Source organism: Fringilla coelebs (assembly GCF_963513975.1).
Source record: "Fringilla coelebs genome assembly, chromosome: 7".
Taxonomy (NCBI): Eukaryota; Metazoa; Chordata; class Aves; order Passeriformes; family Fringillidae; genus Fringilla; species Fringilla coelebs.
This window is the reverse complement of record NC_140035.1, coordinates 7,099,372-7,122,424: the sequence shown is the minus strand read 5'-3', so window position 1 is coordinate 7,122,424 and position 23,053 is coordinate 7,099,372. Positions and strand designations below refer to the sequence as shown.

Here is a 23,053-nt window from a genome sequence, read left to right as displayed (position 1 = left end):
ATAGGCTTCCCAAACTTCTACTGCTTTTCAGAAATAAAGCTTCTAGATGGTCACAAGTGTGCATTTCCAGTGGTACTTCATTCTTGAAAGTCCCAAATCTGACCACAAGACCTCCAGATGGCATTTCAAGTTCTTCAAGGTTTATCCTGATACGAACCAAAATCTCAGGGCTTGTGTAGGACCCAGCACAACTCTGGAGACCTGATGATCTCAACAAGCAGCTCAAACCTTGGCTGCAGCTTTCTGGAATTCCACCAACCCACTTGGAATGACCTCAGCATCAGGCTGGCCAAGTAAGGCTGAATCCCAGGTGAGGAGGGAGAGCTGGTGCTGGTAGCAGCAAGGAGGGTGCATGGATGGCCTGAGGACACTGCCCATGCTGATCTGCAGCTCCCTCCTGCTGCCCCAGCCAGCAGGAACACCAGGAGATGGAAAATGCCATCACAGCCCCTGGCAGGAAAGGCTCAGTACCCTCCAGGCATTATTTAGGACCTGACCTGGCCCTGGCAGGGCTAGGGCGAGGCTGGCATGGGATAGCATGGAAAAAACCCCTTTCTCACCCTGCAGCCAGAGGCAGCCTGGCCCAGGTTGGGAGTTTTACCTCTGGCTCAGGTGGTTCAGAGCTGCAAACCCTCTCAGCAGCTGTCTCTGCTCAGGAGAAGCTGTGCCAGCCAACTCCTGACCGGGAAGCTGTGCCCTTGTGAATGGATGGTTTTCTCAGTGTGGATAAAAGCAGGGCTTAAGGACGAATTGCACAGGAATTTCTAAAGGGATCAGCTCCCCTTTTGGCAGTAGCTGGATTTTTAGAAGAGCTCAGCACAATGCCTGAGCTCTTGAAAGTCTGGTCCCATGTGAATGAAGGACCTGCAGACCTAAATGAAAGGTTAAATCCATTTGTTATTCCCCCAGGAGCAAGTACCTGGTGACAGGGCAGAGTACACCCATATTTCTAATTATTGTCAAGATCTCCTAGGGATCATTTAGTCAAATAAATCTAAGTGAGCCTCTAAAACACAATGCTAATCTCTGATTCATGCTCACAGTTGCAGTATCTATAATTCATAATAATTGTGCCTAGATCTGTGCCTGCCTCTCCTGTACAGGAAAAGTACACAAGGCTTATTTAGAGAAAAACAGTTAGTAGTAAATAACAGAAACTTAAAAAAAAATGATTGAGCATTTCTGTTTTTAAAATATAACTGAATATAAAAATTTAGGATGAAAACACTACAAAATTAAGTAGCTCATTTCTGAAATTGTATACCAGAAAGATGAGCTGAAGAGTGGGAGTATATTTGAGATTTTTAAAGCATTGCTATTAATTCATGATGCCATTACTTTGGCAGTCTGTTTTCCATACTTCTAATGCAGTAAGATGGAGTTTAATTCATAATGTGGAAGATGCCCTTGTGATGCACACAGGACACAGACAAATCACTGCCCCTTCCTGCACCCAGACATTGCTCAGTGACTAATGGAACACAGCCTGCCCACATCTAGAGAAAGAAAGGAGCAGGGAGGCAGTCTGAAGATGCTAAAAATACAGAAAAACTCCAGGCTGTCAATATCACATTGTTAAAGATTTAATGACAAAGGTAACTTTCCCTTTCAGCTCGTCCTTATCAAGAGAGATTACAGATGGTAATTTAAGAGTTAAGGCACTAATGGACTCTTCAGTTTCACTGAGCACCTCGTGCTGATTTTATCTTGCAATACAGCATTTCACATTCTCAGCGAATCAACAGAGATTTAGTCAATAGTGCCACGGCCTTTGGATGAGAATTTGAATCTTACCAGTATCCAAACTATCATTAAAGAAGATAGGTCATTTGGGAAACAAAGGAGAGCATTAGTGAAATTCAATACTAAAAGATGGGGTTGGTTCCTTAGGTGTTTTATGATTCATTATGAGTAACATTTTATTCTAATTATCAACCCTTTCTTCTACGTACAGTATCTGTAAAAATACACAAAAAATATAAAGTATATCAGAGGAAAAGTATTTTTTTCCATAACAGATGGCAACAGAAAATACCTATTGAGTAACCTTATGTGCTTCAACCCACTTAGCATAATGTTAGTTTGTTTCATTTGATGGAATGTGTAATTTTACATTACTATCAATTCACAGTGGCCTGATATAATCTGAACAGCTGAAATGTTATGAAGCAGATCACTTATTGGCACACCTACTTCTCAGTAAAAAGAGCCATGATTCTGTATTGCTTCACATCTTCAAAGTGCCACTGCATTTAAATAACAGTAACAAAACACAGTAATAAAGCAAAATATAAATGAGGTTTTATATGTATTGCATGTAATAACAGTTGAAATTCATCCTTTATCTATTATTTGTTTCATATATGCTTTTGCACAGTTATCCTTTCTTTAAATCTCAAAGTTTTATGAAAATAAAAATGAACTACATGCTTAACTCCATTAGCACAATAAAAAGAAAATCATAGATCTGTAATAATAAAGCTTATAATTCTGTAGTGCTTTAGAATTTCAATAGATTCCCACTTTGTCACAAGACAGAGCCCTTTAAATCTTGGAATTAATTTTATACATTCTTTTGGTATTCCATTTGAGAGTTACAGAGTGTGAAATATGCACCATGATGAGAAAACAATTACCTGCACACCTTTTGTTTGAGCACACTGCATTTAAGCAGGACTTGCAGAGATTACTATTTTATTCCACTGTGAAATCCAAAATAGGGGGGGCTCTAAAAGCTGACCTGATGATATGAACTTGCACTTTTATGTGCAACACGTGGCTTGTAGGTACCACATCACACACTGTGATAACATTAGAACAGATCCATGCTAATTTTTGCTGTCAGAACGTCCATGAAAATTTATTTTTCCATTTAGAAAGGAAATCTGAATGAGTGACTGTTGTCTTAAATACAACAACTATATATTAAAATAAATAAATTGCAAACTGCAAAACCAGAAACATATCAGACAACACATGGATGTACTGGTCACACAAAACAGAAACATATGAGCGACTCAGAGTTTTCACTAAGCTCCCAACCAGTCTCTGAGCAGCCTCTGTACTTACACTTGACCATTTATGCAGGGATTCACATGGAAAGTTGCTAATAAATTTTGTTAATATATTAAACAAACAGAACAGGCTGGAAGAGCAGCCACAATTTAAGCATTACTGTGGGTTAAATAGAACTGCATGGAATAAAAAGCATGTCTTTTAAATGTTTATTAAGAGTGAAGCACAGGGCAGGTTTGGAAAGGAATGCAGCAATAGTCTTTCCTATTGTGGAATTCCTTCCTTTTTAAAATTTATTCCTATATGGAATACCTGGAATAAAGGAAAAAACATGAACAATATTCTTGTTCCTAATTATTCTATTCACATTCTGGCTTAGGGTTTCAAATGCCATATTGGATTCCTGCCATCATGTGGCTCATCACTGATAATAAAAATATATGCATAGAATAAAGAAAAATTGTTGTTTGACTCAGTGTCAGTTGCTTATTTTTCTTTGTCTAAAAATTGGCAGTAAAATCTCACTTTTGTTGTCCAGGCCTGTCACATCAGTACAGCCCCACCATTCTCCTGACATGTGCTTACTCTGAAATACTCTCTTTGCTCTTGAATAATGACTCCACATTTCTTCAAAACTTGAAAAATATTGCTCTCCTCAGTCCAAATCATTCATAAATACTTCACCAAGGATCACTTGTGGCTTTCCTGAAGATTATTTGCTCATTTGATTTGCTGGTTTTGCTATACTTATAGCAATTTATTTTTATCAGGATAATGGAAATGGCTCATTTTTAGACTCAGTAGCTGAAATTTATCTATTTAAAATTGTATCACAGAATGTCATGTTTGTGTTGACATTGGTTTTCTGTGGAACCTCTCCAGGCTAGTTAAAATACTTGGACAGAGGAATGCTGGGCAGCTGGGGGTAATTTCCTCTTAAATGCATTATCATTCTCATCAGAACTACATGCCCTAGGAGCTTAAGTTAATGTTTTGATTTTGTTTGAGAGCAAATTGGGAAGAATTGGATTGCTGAAGTAAGGGACAACAGTCTGACAAGAAGGCAAATCACCAAAACACAAATTACTGATGGAGCAGTCCTATCAGGCTGCTTGATCTCAGTTCCTCAGTTACACCAAAATCCTGTTCTCCACTGACCCTCTCTGTGCTTTGCTTTAGTCTGGTCTCTTGTGAGGGATCTTGTCCCACCTCTCCTCTCACTCCACCATCTCTAACAAACATTTTTGTGCTCCTTTATCAGCCTGCCAAATCTGGGAGCTCCTTCCAGGGCTGGCTGCATGTCAGATACACCACCAAATTCTTTCAGGTATTGTGCTGCTGCTGCTGCTGTGCATCCAAAACTAGAAATCATGGCTTAGGGAGATTAGGCTGAGTTTCTCCATAAGGGGGATGTTTCCTTTCTTTCCCTCATCACTGACTTTTTGGTCACCCATTTACCTAACCAATTGGCTCTCCTAAATATTTTATCTCTGTAGTATTTCTCCAGCATATATTTGGAGCTGCAAACGGGGCAAGCAATAAATATGGTTTATAATGTATTATATTACATGTTGATGATTTAAGCTGAGATGAAATACAGACATTCAAAGTTTTATATTTCTGCCTTCTCAGATATTATTGGTGAGTGAGGACATGGAACAAATAGTAATTAGATCACAGTTTACTGAGATAATGCAAGATTGGAAATAATGACATCACCATCCTCACATGAAGAATGTTCTTTAATATGTTGTTAAAAGTCTCAAAAAGATTGAGTGTTCCATGCTCTTGATTTGTGATACATAGAAGCATTCTCACCATTTCTCATGGCTGCAAGGTTGGAGGCTCATGAAGATCCTGGGGTAGGATCTTCAGTACAGTAACTGTGCACATTGGTAGCCTTGACCTTGCATTAATTTGCAGAAATTAATCCATCAGGGCAACAGCCTGAAATCTTTTGAGAACCCTAAATAGAATAAAATCCACTCATACACTTCTTAAAAGGGGTTCTGCTAGCAATGTAATCCTTGGATAAAGGTTATTGTACTAGTTTTAACTTAATATATCTCAAACCTGCTTTACATTTATGTGATCACCTTCTTCTCTGTTGATACAGCCCTGGAGATTGTCTTAACTTGCAAGCAGTATTTAATTACTGCTGAAGAAATTAGCAGATCTGGAATTAATCTCTCCTTCAAGCCACCAGTTCTGATTTCTGAGTAAGGAAATATTCACTACAGATGCAGCCACAACTTATTTATGTTGATATGTTTACAGAGGAGAAAAGGACAGAGCTGGAACTTTCCTGAAGATGTGCAGAAAGGAGTGCCCTGACAATCTGATGGATACAGGGGAATAAATGTGAAATAAGCAAATAAGCAGGTCAGCTGCAGGACGTTCACAACTTGAGAAACAGTTTGCTGATTTGGTATCAAGTCTGCCTGCTCCCCTGAGAGCCTGCAGGCACCTGAGTTCTGTGAGAAGGAAATCCTACTGCTCCCCAGCATATAACAACACTGAAACATCCCTTGGAATGCTGACAAACTGTTCCCTAACAGCATGTGACCCTCTTTAGGCTTCATTTCAAACCCTCAGACCCCTCCTCTCTGAAACACTTAAACCTTGCACATCTCATTGATGAAAAGCAATGCAACTTCACTTTGAGCCTCCTGCATTCAGACCTCATCATGCCTAAGGATGGCTGCACCAGAGGTCAGCTCTGAGCCCAGACATTCCATCTCCTTCTGGCAGCTCTTAGGGCAGTTGAGTGCCCTCTTCTTCTTCCCATATATAATCATGTCTTTGGTGCAATTTACCCCTTCCTGCTCAGCTGTGCAAGGTTCCATCACAGCCTGTACAGCCACGCTCTGTCTGGTACATCAGGTTTTTAAAAGGGCACGTAGCAATGCAGCCATCACAAAGTAGTTATTATTTACCTTGACCACCTGAGAATTCAACACTCTGTGCTGTAGAATTTTAGGCAAAATTTTAGGTGTGATATTAAACAGTGTGGATGGTCCATGAGTAATTCAGCCAGAGAAACACAAGAAGAAAATAAATGTTTCAGGAGACCTCCCTGCTTGGTTCCGGGGCTGATAAAGTAGAATTTTTATGATGGAAATAAAATGGCAATGAAAATATAGCTTAGGATCAGGGATATTGTAAATCTTGTTATTAGAAATATTATCTTATACTTTTCCAACTATGAAAATTTTATTACTTATTTAATCAAATAAATCAACTCGATAAATTTTGCTGCTTGCCACTTTTTTATCTCTTTTCACTGAAAAACCTTGCATGGTTTATAAAAATTCCCTGTGACGACAACTTTCTGGGTGAAAAGTAAAAGCAAGACCTCTCCCATGGGATCAATTCATCCAGCAAACATCTTGAATTTATGTAAACAGAGCTATATGATATTAAAATTTTTTAAAAAGGGATATTTATAAGAAGGCAACCCCTGCTCCCTGTCTTATTCCTTTCAGCATCCTCCTGTAAACCACTTCCACAGATTTCTCTCTTCACTTCTAATTGGTTTTCTTCTACTCAGTTTTAAATCTTTGACTATTATCCCCAGCACTTTGCCCCACTTGCAGGTGAAGAACAAGGTGGGTCACTAAAATGGAGCTCCTGGTTTTCTTTCCCAGCCCCTCTTGCTATGACAGGCAGAATTTAATATCTTTTTAGCAACCACATTAACAGAGAAAAATGAAGGCTGCTTTGGTAGAATCTGCTCTTTTGTGCTAGGTTTTAACTATAACTATTGCTCTTTCTCAGATGGTGCTGACACAAAACACTTTTCCAAGACTTCATCATTTTAAAAAAGCTGTTTCAGAGTATTATAAGATAACAATAATGAAAAAAAGGTAATCAGCCTTCTCCTTATTTATCTATTCTAGTACTGCCTCTGTAAATCACATACTTCAGCTGCAAAGAATGCCCCCAGAAAGAGAGGGTAGCTCTTAAAACTGTCTACAGTATCAGAGGTGAAGAGAAAAAAGACTGAATTATCTTTTTATCCTCCTCAAATTTTGCATCAGAGACTGCATTACTTATCTTTTCATGCCAGGAGTGACACAGCATCTGTGTCCCTCCCTGTGGGCAGCAAGCACACCAAAATTCCTGGGAGCAGAGAACTCACATGGCAACACACACAATCCCAAGCTCAACACACATTGCTTCAAATTAGGGGCTTCAACTTCATAAGCACTTACACTTTATGCAAATGCATGAAAAATTAACAATTAACACATTTTTTACAGTGCAGGATTCCTGAGGCAGTCACAGAAAACCTACTACGTGAATTTAATTTTTTTTTAATTGGTAGCAAAATGAGTGTTTCTTTTGAACTGTGTGAGAGGCATGAGCAAAACCAACAGGGTGCAATTGGTGGGGTGTGCAGGCCAAATTTAAAACATTTGTACCAATCCATTCACTAGAAAAAAGATGTGAATGATCTGATATCTAAGACATATCAATCATGTAATCATATACACAATCATATACACAAAAACCTAGGGCAATGGTGAAATCTACACTTACCTTTAAATTTTGTTTTTTAAAAAAGAAATCAATATTTCTGTTGAAATTTGAGAAGCCAAAATGTTTGCAGTTTAAAAATAAGCTTACTCTGTAATATAAGAGTCTCCTCATGTCAACTATGGAACAATTTTATGTTAATATACAATGAAATCACAGATGCTGATATGCAGAAAAAGTAGCTAACGTTACTTATTTTTAGCTTGTGCCCTCTACCATGGCATTCTTCAAAATTTGTAGTTTTACTGAGTGTGGCTAGTCCTAGGATGAGACCAACACTAAATAAAATTGAACTGTATTGTGTCAGAGAGTGCAGGAAAGGTGAAAACACCCCATTCCCCCACCCCCAGTTAGCAGAATTTGCCCACTCCCTTGATTGGGGTCATGATCTAACAGGAATGTCCTTAAGCATATATTTATAACTTTTCTGTAGAGCCACACATTTAAACCAATATTTATCTCCTGCTCTAAATCTGGGCTGTGTGCACTTCCAAGGAGACATAATGCAAACTTTTCTTTAATTTTATGCAGGCACACAACAGTATTTGCTCAGTTTCAGTCCTAAGAAAACATCCTTCTTCAGATGTTGTATCTCAGACAGCAAGATCACAGACTACATGCCATTCATTCGAGTCTGGAGTATAATTAGAGGATAATTAAAATTCTGGAAATTCACATATTTCCTGTTTGGTTTGGAATTTTTTTTTTTTTTGGTAAAAAAGGACATATGAAGAGTTTTAGCAGAAGTTCTTCCTTTTCTAACATACATTGCAACTTGTTCTCTGTTTTTTTTTTTCACCTAGTGAGTTAAAAATCTTCTGACAGCAAGAGAACACACATAGCAGCAAATTTTGCTCCAGGGAGATCTGGACTTTCTGAATGAACTTAATTCCCTTTTGTCCTCGGCCAGTAATGACAAATCAAGAAAAAAGGGGGGAAAAGAAAATCTATGTACATTTGCTCCTGCCAAACTGTGCAAGAACAATGATGTAAAATAATCTGAATCCCTCAGGGAAACGTCTCAGGTCATTTGGTTCTTTCTTCCACCTGGTGCAGGTTCATCTCTTTCAACTTTTTTTACAGAGCTGCTGCACATTCCAGTTTCAAGGATCTCAAGTTGAAGTGTTGATCCCACTGTAGCATTCCCAGAATAACCTGGTTCTACTGTTGGCACACAAGGAATTGGGAATAGGAACTGCACCTGCAATAATGAATGTGCAGCATGTGACTTCTGTGCAATCAAACCCCAAGCTGACATCAGCTGGAGTCAGACCCTCTGGAAACAGGAAAAAGAAAGAAAAAACCACCCCAAACTGAGAAGAAGGAGCAGCTGATGAGACTGTCAAAAGCAGAAGTGAGCAATGAAGATCCATGCTGTGGTGGACGTGTCAAAACTGTGAATGGGTGAAGATAAATCAGACCTCTGTGCAGGGGTCTGTGAAAGCTGAACCAGGAAAGGAAGCAGGGGACAAGGGACAGGAAACCAGGACAGAGGAGGTCCTGACCCAGCAACACAAATCAACACCAAATCAAGAGAGGAACCAGAACCTGAGGAAAACTGAAGAATGCAGATCCCTGTGATGGTGACTGGCACCACCCTGCCCGTGCTTTAGAGTTCCTCAGTCAGTGCAGTACTTGCCTCAGCATGCAGATCCCCTTGCCTTTAACATCAGCTGTGAGCAGAATGTGCTTCTGCACAAAACCCAGCCCACCCTGAGCAGAATCAGCAGCCCTCAGCTGTTGGACAACACTGCAAGGGCCACATTCTCCTCTGAGCTACAGATGCAGAGCAGTGAGGATGTAAGACACACATTTAACATCACTTATGTAGCTGACATGTCCTGCAAGTTCTAATTAGTCCTCATCTGCTGTTCTCCTAGCTCATGGTCAGATTTGTTGGAGCTTCTGCAAAGCAATTCTTCTGCAAAAGGATGACAAAGAGGTGGGTTCACTCACAGTAACAGACACTGCCAAATGAAGAAGGATACTGGAACACCTCTTAGTATTCCAGAAAGGCAAACGAGTGAGACGTGGGTCAGTTGGCTTCTCAGCTACATCCTCCCATAAAACATTGGCAAAAAAAAATCACTGCAAGCCTGTGAAGATGTACTTAAACCCTTGCAAGTTAGCTGAAACCAGGACAGTATCACATATGGCAAAAGTTAAATAAATGGGCTGTCTCCTCACAGGAAATTACACTGTTCACCATCAAGCAGGATGTTAAGGAATACGAGCTTCTCCCCTGCAGAGGGATAATGAACCCATATCATTCCATTTATCATAGCCAAGAATCATCTAAAAAAGTAAGTTACTCTGCAGGTGTGCTCCTCTCTCCAGATTTCCATGCAATATCAGAGCTCACTGGCACACATTTTCAGTTTCAATGGGATCAGAGTACAGATAACAGTTATTCTTCTAATATATTAAATCTATCAACTGTCATTTCCCACTTACTGACATAGCCTTGAAAAGAAGAGAAGTGTTTTATAATTTTAAGAAATATAAAGCTGATAGCTTGCTTCCTACAAAGGCCATTTCCTACCTGAAGGAGGAGGTCAGAAGCTGGTTTGACTTTCTGCTGGAAAAGCACACTTAAAGTTCGATTCTGTTGTTCCAGATCAAAAACTCTCATTTTCAGCTTTATACATTCCTCCCTCAGACCCTGCAGCACAAGGGAAAACAAGATTAGAAAGCAGGTAACAGAAGCACATAAAAACTCTAATGGTATTAAGAAGAAGTAAACACACAACTTTGAAAGTAGTATAAATCAGAAAAATGTGCTACTTCATTTTCTCTGGTCCTTTGATCATCCATTATAACATTAAAGAAAATCTTGTCATGAAGAACAGTAGCTACCTGGCACCTCTTTTCAGAGTTTTCTGTTAGCATAAAAATGACTTTGCTAGCAATGTGTTCCACCTTGCAGCTGACAAAAAGCATGAAGCAGCAATTAACAGATGGATATTGTAATAAGCAGGAGCTGGGTAAAATGCATGAGCTACACCAAACCAAGCAGAAGTTCAAAGCGGTGCTGTGTCTTCAAGGTACTCCTCTGAAGTCTGATCCCTTCCTGGCTCTCTCTGGAACAACCAAGCCAGCACTGCCAGGCCTGGTGTGATGGGCTGTGTCTCCCCAGGATGTGCCCAGGTGGGCAGGAAGGCCAGGGCCATCCTGGCTGGATGAACACAGCGTGGCCAGCAGGACCTGGGCAGGGATTCCCCTCTGTGCTGGGCACTGGGGCTGTGTTCAGTTCAGGATCCCTCACTACAGAAAGACCCTGAGGGGCTGCAGGGAGTGCAGAGAAGGGCAATGGAGCTGGGGAAGGGTCTGGGGCACAGATCTGCTGAGGGAGCTGGGAGTGTTTAGCCTGGAAAAAAAAAGAGGCTCTTTTCACTCTCTCCAACTCCCTCAAAGGATGTTCTGGCCAGATGGGCACTGGTCTCTTCTCCCAAGCAGCAACTGATAGGACAAGAGGAAATGGCCTCAGGAATGGCCTCCAGGAGAGCTTTAGGTTGTGTATTAGGAAAAATTAATTATGGAAAGGGTTGTCAAACAGTGGAACGGGTAGTGGAGTCAACATGCCGGGAGGGATTTAAAAGATGAATTGATCTGGCACTTGGGGACATGATTTGGTGGGCTTGCAGCTCTGGGTTAATGGTTGGACTTGATAATCTCAAGGGTCCCTTCCAATACAAGCAATTCTATGATTCTATGAAAAAGATTCAAAATTGGCCAGGAGCAGAGGTGGAGTGTAAAACCAGTCAAGCCAATAATGCCTTTCAGATACAGCTAATATCCCTATCTATCTATCTATCTATCTATCTATCTATCTATCTATCTATCTATCTATCTATATCTATCTATCTATCTATCTATCTATCTATCTATCTATCTATCTATCTATCTATTTATCTATATCTATCTATCTATCTATCTATCTATCTATCCATCTATCATCTATCTATCATCTATCTATCTATCTATCTATCTATCTATCTATCTATCTATCTATCTATCTATCTATGTCTATCTATCTTCAGTGTAAAACCTGCTTTTCCTGGTCACCTGAAGGAACTCAGAATTCTGTTAGAGAGAGGATTTTGGAGACACTGCAGAATCTGACACTGAGCTTTTCAGCAATATTTTGTGCAGCTGCCCATTATGAGGTAAGAGAGCTTCACAAACCAGGAAAGGTTGTCTCCTAATAAAGATTACATGTAAAAATAATAAGCTGCAGCCATATCTCAGTTGTTTTGTCTGTTTTTTTAAATTTACATCTCCAAAATACTTACCATTATTTAAATTTAGGGGATTTGCTGCCCTGTGGTATTGCCTAGCTCATATTACTTTCCACCCTATGAAGGTGGAGAGAGAAGCCTCAGCACCCCCATATGCTGTCCTGGCAATACCATTAACAACATGATGACCTGACTTGATGAGAAAACAAGTCAGAGGGGGAAACTGTAGTCAGATGTAGCTTAAATTCTTGCCTACAGTTGCTCTAGTCTCTGCTCTAACCAGCACTGAGGTTATGAGAGGTGAACACACAATAAAATATGTTCATCTTGAGACTCCCAGAAAACTGTAAACATCTTTTTATGCATATGTATCAGATTTTATGAATACTGGATGAATGCAGTTGTTCTCTCCTGATGGTTTTATAACATTTGTGTTAGGTGGCTGTCAAGTGGCTGTTCAGTTGAAATTGCAAGAGCCTTCCAACACGACCCTCAAAAAAATCTCGAGGCTGATGATTTCTAAAGCCCTGAAGCTTTGCTTCCTGTCAGTGAGACCTCTTATCCCTGGTCTTGCACAAGAATCTCTACAAGTAATAGAGACTGCAAGCATCAAGACCCATCATTATCTGTCTTCCACAAATCAGAGAATTTAAAGCTGAGCCTTGGCTGTTATAACAGTGCTTAACATTTCAAGACTACTAAGGGCACTGGACAGGAAAAATGATTCACAGAAACTAACAGTGTAGAAAAAATTTAAATCTTAGCAAGGCCTCTGCCCAAAACCTTCCTATCTTACAGTTTTAAAACCATAAGATTTATGTTTCAAACTTTGGAATTTCTGTAAAAAAGTGAAATATAAGATAGTAGATTACCCACCCAGATGCTATAAACCCTGCCAGTGCTAATGCCACACATAGCCCAGAGGAGAAATGAGGCACATAAAAGTAGCAGTACCCTGGTAAAATAAAGTCTGAGTTTAGAAACCTGCAGTCCTAAAATTACCAATTAATACAACTATCAAATGTCTGAAGCATATAATTCCTCTCCTGTGGGCAAAACAACTAGCTATTAAGGTAGCAATCTCCCAAATATTTAAAGTACTCCTAGGGTTTCAGTACAGTGATATCTGAGCATCTCTGTGGTCTTGCTTCATCTCTTCAGTGTGAACCAGACTCACTCTTCTCCAAAATGGGATCCAACGGTCTCAGTAGGGGTTCCAGAAAAACACTGCCCTCCTTCTGAACATGCTTCTTTCTGCTTTAATTACCACTTAATTCACTTATTTCTGTTTAATTGATGAAAATGGAGATATGGCTTTCATACAGAACCCAGAGTAAAAAAACTAATCCCCTGAATACACTCCTATGGAGGAGATTACAATGCAAGAAGTAGATACACAGGTCTCAAAATTATTAAATTGAATGGTTTAGCTCAAATTTCAATGCTGCTGATCCAGGTCTTACATGAAAAAAAAAAAAATTAAAATCCAGTTCTCAGCAGTCCAATCAGCTCATGTTATATAAGAAGTCTTTGGGTGGAAGGAGAAAGAATGGATATTTTCAGTATTACAGCATACAGGTTTGCCTCAGTTAATTTTATTGGATATCTGACTTCTTAAATTTCCTAGAGGCAAAATTTTCTATTAGTAAGTGGTAGAAATCCATAGAATTTTGCTACATAAAATTGTGAAATTACGCTGCGTAGTTAACTCAGCACAAATTCAATTTAACATAGTTTCTCCAGTCACATCAAAAAAAAAAAGTCTCTCATGTTAGAGAATTTCTATATGTATTATAACAAATTACATACTTGAAAAGGGAACGTTTAAGACTGTAATTCCATTCCAAGGATTCAGTGACATTGACAAATCACTCAAGCTTTGCTCACTCAATTTGTGTCACCAGAATCTCTCAGTGGGATCGCAGTCTTTGCACATCCCGGCAAGCACACGGCGCTTTACCCCTTCCATTACAGCATGTACTTCATTTAAGTGAAAATTAGTCCTTGAGGGATGATTTCAAATTCACAGCCAAGCCCACGCAGTGTGTGTGCTACTGTACAGAATCACTCTTCTCCCTTTTGTGAAAAGCTCTCAGCTTTTCTCCACGTCTTGCTCTGCTCCTGACGTGCGTTATCTCTCTGTGGCATGACTGACTCTGCCTCAGTGCTCAGCTGCATGATGGTAGATTTATCTGTTTACCAGCCACTATTTGGGTTCTGATATCTACCCTTTGGGGACTGGTGTGAGGAGTGCAATTTCCTCTTTATTGTACACTATTGTGTTCCTGTCTTTTCTTATAAAAGGACTTGCGTGAACGGTGTCAGGAGCACTATACAGTTAATATTCATTAGCATTTAGAAAAGTACCCTCTTTCCTCTTTCTATGGATATTAAATTAGCTGTTATTACTCAGTAATAGGTAAGCAGCTGCTAAATCCCATCAACCCTAAGTAAATCACTTTATTAAATGTATTTGGATCTGTTTTTATTGTATCCTTAGGAACTCCTTGGTTCCTATGGGTTTGGAAGGATTAATTACTGAGGAAGCATGTAGTCATCAAAATGTCTGACACCTTTGCAAAGGAAATCAGCAAGCTCCTCTCTCCATTTGGGAAACCATCAAAATATTCCCAAACTAGAGATTAATATATTGAGATTAACCCTCTGGTGAGTATTTCACCACATACAGTTTTATAATCCAAAATGTATATGAGGTTTTTGTGTATATTAACATGAAAAAATACCTCCATTTCCATTTAAACTGTACTGAAACACATATTTGGGATTTTTTTAGAAAATACCTCAAGTTATATTTCTAGCAGGTGTCACAGGAACAGCTCTGCAGTCCTCTGATGATGCACAGACCCTACTCCTACATGTAAACAGAGAAACACAGCACAGACAGCAGCAGGGCCAACTTCTCTGGATGTTGTGGCTTGCACAAATCACCTCTGAGCTGCATTTCCAGCTGCTGGAAGGCAGCATCCCTCTTCCAGAGTAAAAACCTTTGTGGTGCATCTAAAAATCGTGGGCTGAGCAATGATACTTTCAACCCAGCCTCTGCTCCCACTCTTCCCTTTGCAGGGAGCATTCTGAATGATGCCCTGCTGGGGGAATGATGTCCATAAAGGGGGGCTTTGGAGCTGGTCCTCCAAAACTATTTGCATCCAGAACACTTTTGTACATGTGGCAAGACATTTTTTTATTATTTTAACTTTGTGTTTTGTGCTGCATTTTAAGAACATTATTACTTGTCCTGTCATTAAGTGTAGACAAGACAGTTTATATTCTCCTTTGCACTATCTGCTTTAAAAGACTGCATTTATGTCTCTTTCCGAATCATCTTTTTACAACTAAATGATCCAAAGCATTTTAATAATGCCACATCCATCAAGTGGTCTAGACCTCCCAAAGAATCATTCCATGAATATTGAAATGCTCACAGCTTATTGTTATAGAACTTTCCATTTTGTTTGTCTTTCCCTCTTTCCCTCCCTGACAGAATGAAATCACGGAATCACATTTAACTCAAAGACCACTTCAGAAAATTGGAATTTCAGACATGATTTCATGCAGAACAGATCTCTGTAGAAGCCACAGTGAATCTTTTCATTGTGCCAGGTTTGCAATTATCCTACAAGGATTTTTCCTGTGCAGTACTTCCCCTGCTTACTGAACGTGTGAACGTGGTTTAAAAATGTATACTATTTAAGAATATATACATCTCTCTCATATAAACAATGAATATCTGCAAGCTTTAAGTTACACTGAAAATACCCAAATCACAACTTACCTTTTGAGTCAGTAGAGCCTGAACAACCTGATTAGCCACCTGAAAAAGGAAACAAATTTACATATGTTATCATGTGTGTGTATGCATAACAACCTTCTTCTGTAGCCTGTCCTGGTTTCAGCCAGGGCAGGGTTTATTTCTTCTCAGTAGCTGGGACAGTGCTGTGCTTTGGATTCAGAATGAGAATGGTGTTGATAACACACTGATGTTTTGGTTTTTTGCTAAATTGTGTTCATCCTAAGTCAAGGACCATTTTTTTATCTTGTCTCATGGTCTGCCAGTGAGAATGTTCACAAAAGAAACTGGCAGGGAGCATTGCTGGGACAGGTGACCCAAAGTGGCCAAAGGGAAATTCCACACCACAGAACATCATGTGATATAAACTGGGGGAGTTGCCAGGAAGGAAACTGTTCCTATCTCAACATACAAGTTTCATGCTGATTCTTCTCCCCATTCCATTGGATTTGAGCAAGCAGCTGTGTGGTGCTTCATCTCCATCTGGGCTCAGAACCATGGCAGTCCTTTTTGGCACTCAATGTGAGGCCCAAAGGGTTAAGGACAGATCAGACCACAGTGAGTTAAAAGATTGTTATAAAGATCCACTGTATGGGTTTCACAGTTGCCAGAGGCTTTATACTCCACCTCCCATCTACAACCAACACCATTTCTAGCATTTTCATTATTTCAATCAGATAATGCCAGTAAGAATACATGAAATTCACATCAACTACCTCTGTGCTAGTCCTCATTATAAGCAGATGTGCACTGTATCAATTGCAGTGTGACATGAGGGGCATTTGGTCAACTTCTGTCATCCCTTCTTTGCAGTAGATTAAACTCTCACAGCTCTAGATGTGGCTGGTGCATCAGCATGGATTGACTGTATTCACTGGAGCAGATTTTTACCAGCCAAGGATGGAGGCCTGAATGTTTTCATGAAGTTTAATTGTTTCTTGATTAAACATTGACAAAATGGTACATCTATCATGACAAGCAGGACCCATAAAGTGCCACAGAAAATTAAAGTACCTACTGTCATCAGAATGTGGTTGGAAGGCATTCACCCCACACAGCACAATTGACTTGAATGAGATTACACACCATTGATTAGCAGAACTATATATTCAACTGGGAATTTATGAAGTTATTTATTTTATACATCCTTTCTAATTTATATTTACCAGCAAGGATAGCAGGAGTAAGGAGGAAGAAGGAGGGAAAGAAAGAAAGACTGAGGTAAGACTTTCTGTTGGCCTTGTCTGACTTGAAGGTTCAACACCATATATGCAGATGTTATCACACAATGTGCTGACTTTTCATTTTGCTCCTGCATTTAGGCAGAGGAAGTAGAGATGCTTCTCTTAGAAAAAAGAGATTCTTGATTTTGTTTTGGTTTACAGAAATTACAGTAAAAATTTTTGCAGGTATCACTAAATAATCTGCATTGATTCTTGTTACTCTTGGCAAATTAAACAAAACCCCCACCAACACTGATGTAAAATCAGTGGGGAGCAAAGAGCTGCAGCAGCTAATTCACTTCTGCAAATAATTTACTTTTGCTAGATACAAAAGCTACATTTGCTTCCTACTCATAAAACTGCCTAGCATCATTTTTTTTTTCCCCAAACTGGTCCCTAACTTCAGGCAGCCTGTGGAACAACGCTCCGAACGAATAGCTCTCTATTCTATGATTTAACAGAAGACACAGACTAATATTAGAACAGTAATGACCAACAGAAGTAAACATGCTAGGGTTTGAAAGCCCATGTGCCTTGCCCTGCAGGCTCTCAGGCTCTCCACTGACACTGCTCCTCCTGGCAGGCACTTTAAGGTCTGTTTGCTCCACCTGAAAATTGAACAAACCACAGCGAATACATTATTTCTTTACTTTCTGACACAGAGTTACTTTACCAAGGAAGAACTAAAAGGTTCTTTGAAGTGAGCACTCGTCACTCACAACAGCATAGCCTACAAAATGACTCCTACAGCTTTACATATTGTACAGAGGAGTGTAAATGGCATAATATTCCAAATGGGAAAAAGCTGAACCTGCTGATGCATTTATGACAAACTTCCCAGCTTTTGAGTGAAGTAAGGGATCTAAATGGAAGTACCTGCCAGTGATCCATAGCTCCCATGGAACTCAAAAAGAAAGATATGTAACCAGGTTCTTTAGGAAAATGTGGCTATTTTTTTTTTCTATTATCTAGCAACTTGGCAAACTGTGCTGTTGTTACCATTCAAGATTTTCAGGTCTGTATTTCTGGTATGCAGCAAGAACAGAGGTGGGAAGCCTTCAGTGAAATGTTCTGCAGTTGCTAAAATTAATTTAGCACTCAATAAGTGGAATCATAGCCAAATGTTTGCATTTCAAATGAGGTTGCCATTCTACTCCTACAGCATATGGAAATAAGCTGCTAAACTCACCAGTCTACTTCATTTTAACTTACAGGTATCAGGAGACAGCATGGATGTGAATGAACCACATGAACCAGCTCCACAAAACTGATAGTCACAACTACCAAAAACTGTGGTAACTGAGATCATTGAAGGCAGAGGAACTGACTTCTGAGATGCAGAAAATGTGAAAATGTGAAGTTCTCACTTGCATGAGACATAACTGTGGCTCAATCCCAGTAAAAATCAGGCTGTAAAAGCACTTGACCTGTGATAACTGCAGTTAATCAAGGTGAAACAAGGAATAGAGCAGAGCTGGCTGGCTCCTGGGTCTGCTGTTCTGCAGAAGGTGACACTCCTTCCTTTCACACTACCTGCCTCTCCCTTGAACTTAATAGCCAGGATCTTTAGGTGATGTTTCCTTTTCTGGATTGCAATAAAAGAGATAAAAGATCCAGCTTCACTTTTTCCTTAGGCAATTATGTTTACAAATATATGTCATAAAGTGGTCTTAATAGAAAAGGTATAAAAAGAATGAATAAAAGGAAAGAGACCCTAATGCAACATCTGTTATGCCTTTTACAAGTACTGAGATTTTACACAGCTGCCTATAATGTATAATTCCATATGCACAAAGACATTTCAAGTGTACTAAAATAAAAGATTTATCTTTTATTCAAATCTTAAAAACAGAATGCCTTCTTTTTTTAAGATAACTCTGCATTTTTGATTCGTTAATTCTTAAAACATCAGCAAAAAAAATCAACTACCCCAAGTTGCATAATTTCCTGCATGTGAATATGGTGAAGCTTTGGCAGAAATCCCAGTTGGCACAGCGATGTGAATAACCATGACACTGCCACCTACCAGTAAACTGACAGCTGAATTCCACAATAGGAAACTGGGATTAAGCATGTTAACCTCAAAGCCCAAAGGTACAGGAAGACAATCCTGGGTTTTGCATTAAAATTTTCACCAACAGAAAGATACATTTATGGAGTATGTCTGAATTTAAATAAGCTCTTTTCTTATTTATCAAGTACTGGAACATTTCAATGACACCTTTTTCCAAATACTGTTCCAAGTTTTTTACATTTACACTTCAGAGATGAACAATTATTTTAAAAATCAGTGAATAATTGTTAAAATTCATAAAGGACTCTGCTCAGCTTGACCCATATGCTTTTCAGATTTAATCTCTCTGAACATTTGAGTTTCATTGAATTTTACCATGAAAATGATTACAGAGCATGCATTTTTATTTCACAGTTGCAGGCATTTATACAATATTAAATGTAGGGCATTATAGGAATGAAAAATATGTAAAATAACTGATTTAAAAAAAAAAAGAAAAATGAGAGAAAATAATAGCTTTAAAAACTCAGCTCTGGGATATCTTTGCTACAGACAGACAAAAAAATCACAGCAATTTTTACTTCCTTCATATTCAGCTTAATGGGCACCAACACCTGAGCAGAGGGCACACTGTGCACTCAAATGTCACTTGGCCAGGTGTCCCTGAGGCACAGGGGGGCTGCAGCACACACAGATACAGCCTGCTCCTGAAACACATCTGCTCCTAAAAACACCAACAGGTTCTGAGAGCCACACCAGGGAAGGGCTGAAGAAATTCTCACTGTCCAGAACAGGGGCTGGTGTAAGAACAAAGTATGATTAGAGCCCTTCAGAAAAGAAATTTTCCAGTGGAAATATTTTTTAAAATCTCCATTAAAAGCCCTTTATCTCCTTAAGATCTCCAATAACAATCCTGTCTGGAAAGGACTTTTTGGCTATTAACTAATTAAATTTCCATCTCATTTCCTATTCTCTTTACTGTTACTCTAAAGAAAGAGGGTGAGGATGTGTGATTTCTCGTGCAGCTCCACCAAAGGAATGTGCTCAAGTGAACACTGACCTGGGACTCCTGCAAAATTTGCAACTATTAAATGAGGTTTTCTTGTCTCAGTCATGGGTAACAACTTTTCCCCCCAGTGACCAGAAGGCATTAGGTCCAAGCTTGTGTCAGCTGAAACAATGCTGGTTACAGCATTGTACACAATGCCAAAACGTTGTGAAACACACAAAAAAAGAATGAGATCAACAAAAAATAAAACAGAGATGAGATCAACAAAAACCCAACCCACAGGGGGTGAGAAGCACTTTCTCCTGGAAAAGTTGACACAGTGAGAGAAGATGGACACAGCTGAGATAATACAGAAGAATTGGAAACACCCAACAAAATGTTGAAGATAACAAAGTCGAGAGAATAGTTTGATTTAATTATATGATCTTCAAACTGAAACACAGCGTGAAAAATAATCCTGGGTCAGAAATCCACCATCTGACTGCAAAGAGAATAAAAGCATGTTTTCTCTCCTTATAATCTGCATGGAGTGTTTTGCTGAAATGGACAGTTACGGTGCCACACTCATTTCCAAAACTAATTATGTAAGCAGATTTTGTCCTAGACAATCAGAAAATAATTTTAAGTCAAGCTCTGTAATTTAAAATGAAGTTAGCAATTATATGGTAATTTCATCCTTATCACCAGGATATCCCTGCATGGTTTGAGGGTGCACTGAGGGTGACTCAGGCCACTGCAGATGAAGGCTCTGCTGGACCCCAGAAGGGGCAGAGTATGCCCAGGGGAAGGTGTATCTGCAAAGTCCCTGACAAAAATCTGCCACAGTGGCAAAAGAGAGGATTTGCTGATGAAAATCTGCCCTAAACTGGAGGTTTCTTGTACCAGAGCTGTATTGCTCAGGCTTCTAACACTTCAGCAAATGCCAATTAAAAATTAAAAAAGCTGTAGTGAAGGCTGCAGTTGTCATCTGCCCTGGGTGGTTTGCTTGCTCACGCACTCTTTTCCCCAAGGTACAGCTGGGCTCCTTGTTTTGTTTGCATGTCAGCTAATTACTCATGCCATGACACATCCTTATTATGGAATGGGTAAATGATTTCTGCCAAGAAACTCGTGGAGCCACTAAGAGCTTTCAAACTGCTCTCAACTCTGAGGTGTGTTGGAGAGCCTTACTGGGAGGAACAAGTGAGCATCAGTGCTTGTAAGGAGAAAACTCCATGCAACAGGAGGCAGGAGGCACTTCTGGAATGCAGTGCTCAGACAGTAAGTGAGGGGTCAATTCTATTCCAGCTGTAACTGGAAGCTCTGATCAAGCCAGCAGCTAAAAAAAACAGCATTAAAAGCTGTGTATGCAACCCTAAGGGGGAGCTGAGAGACTCAGCTGTGGGGTTATGGAATGTATGACGTGGAAGGCTGAGGGATTCCTGATCCACACATGTTCCACTTGACAGAAAGGGAGTGCTCAGCACTGTGGGAACTCAGCACATCGCTCCGGATGTCCAGAGCTACCGAGAGAACCCTTGGGGGGCTCAGAGGTCTTAGAATGTTGCCAAAAGGGCCTGGTGGCTTGACTTTGATCCCTCTAGAGATGTGCCACCTGCATTTGAAGATATGAGAATCACTGAAGTTTAAATAGTATAGAAATAGTATAATTACAAGGTAAAACACAAGTTTTAAGATTTTAATACAGAGGGGGTTATGGAGACAAGATGGAGGAATTTGGGCCTGTCTTGTGGTTCTTCTTCCTTCTTCATGTCTTCCATTTTCTGTGAGACACAGATATTTTTGATAAGTTCTTAGTGAAGGTACACTTGCTAATAAAAATGATAAGTATTAGAGACAAAAAGTAAATAAGACTTACGTAGGTTTTGTTATAAAAAGACACGACTGCCTCGCAGGCAGTCAGAGTGCCCTTGGCTGCCTTGCTAGTCAGATCCCAGCTAAGCAAAAAGAAAACTTGGTAGATAAAAAATAATAAACAACCAAAAACCTGAGAGTGCAGCCTCGTCTTTTAAAGCCCGATCAGAACGAACCGTCCTACGCGTGTCTGAGCAGGGACAGACAGCAGCCAACCCAAACACAGCCCCCAACAGGAAATGATAATCTCCTCCTCCTCCTCGTGAAAGCAAGCCAGTTCTATGCACTGGCCACAGGGATCTCAACTTTTCAGTGAAGAGCTGTGGTCAAAGCAGGATTTACAGCAGAGGTCACAGAGAACAACACCTTTGACTGCCAGACACATGTTCTTGGAATTAATTAGAATGAGGTAATACAAAAATTGCAGAACAATGTCAACCTTCTAAGAGAGGCAGAGATTAATTTGTGTTAATTTAATTATAGCAGCAGGTGAGAACAACCTTTTTATCTACCTTACCTCATCGAGACATCTTTCATACTGTTCTCTCTGATTTTCATTTTCCAGAGCCAGTGCTGAATTCTCTGCCTACAGTAGAAGGGAATAAATAAGTAAATATGTAAATTTAGCAAAGGATATCTTTCACCACATTCATAAAAATCCTCAGAGGGCTTACCTACCACATTTCTTCAAGATCCAGAATAAAATGCACTGTACAATTTATTTACTGCAGGTTGGTGCTTTGAGTAAAACCAGAAGTGACATTCATTTATGAGATTATTCACACCCTGCACTACAATTTAGAACAGTATCATAGCAGATATTCCATGTATGTCCACCACCTCACCTTGTCAGGTGCAATAGAGTTGGTAATGAAACACTATAAAAGACATTGACATTTCTTCTTCTCTTCCTCTCCTTTTCAGTTTAGAGGGAACTTTTTACTTAAAAACCCCAAACAGAGGCAGCCACTCTCACAGGGAAACAAAAGCCAACATCATGTCAGCTTTTAACTGTGGCAGCCCCTCTCAAGCCTGGCTCTGCAGTGGGGAGCCCCACATGCACAGGTCATTCTACAGCTAATTGGTGAATTATTACATCCTTTAACTGACCCTGATAAATTTAATAGCCTTTACTCACAAAAAAATTTGATTATTTCAAGAGTGAGAGGTATTTTGCTACATTTAAATGTAGCCTTAAAGTCAGACTTTTTTCATCCCACATATGTAATTTTAAATATGATAAAAATTCCTGTGCAATAAGGCCTTTCATCTGTGTTTAGTTTTCATTACACTCACATTTTTGCAGAATGAAAACTTAAAAATAGCACAATCTGGTAAGTAAATCACAGTAAA

The 23,053-nt window shown here is 39.5% G+C and overlaps 1 protein-coding gene across 1 annotated transcript in view; it reads right to left on the bottom strand.

Moving 5' to 3' along the window:
• Positions 1–23,053, bottom strand: part of NCKAP5 (NCK associated protein 5) — a gene marked incomplete at both ends in the record, with an annotated part of 327,343 nt that overhangs the window by 70,011 nt on the left and 234,279 nt on the right. Inside the window, 3 exons of the mRNA XM_084209164.1 lie at positions 10,097–10,216; positions 15,586–15,624; positions 22,218–22,286. Of these exons, the coding sequence (XP_084065290.1) occupies positions 10,097–10,216; positions 15,586–15,624; positions 22,218–22,286 (228 nt within the window). The remainder of the gene's footprint in view (positions 1–10,096; positions 10,217–15,585; positions 15,625–22,217; positions 22,287–23,053) is intronic.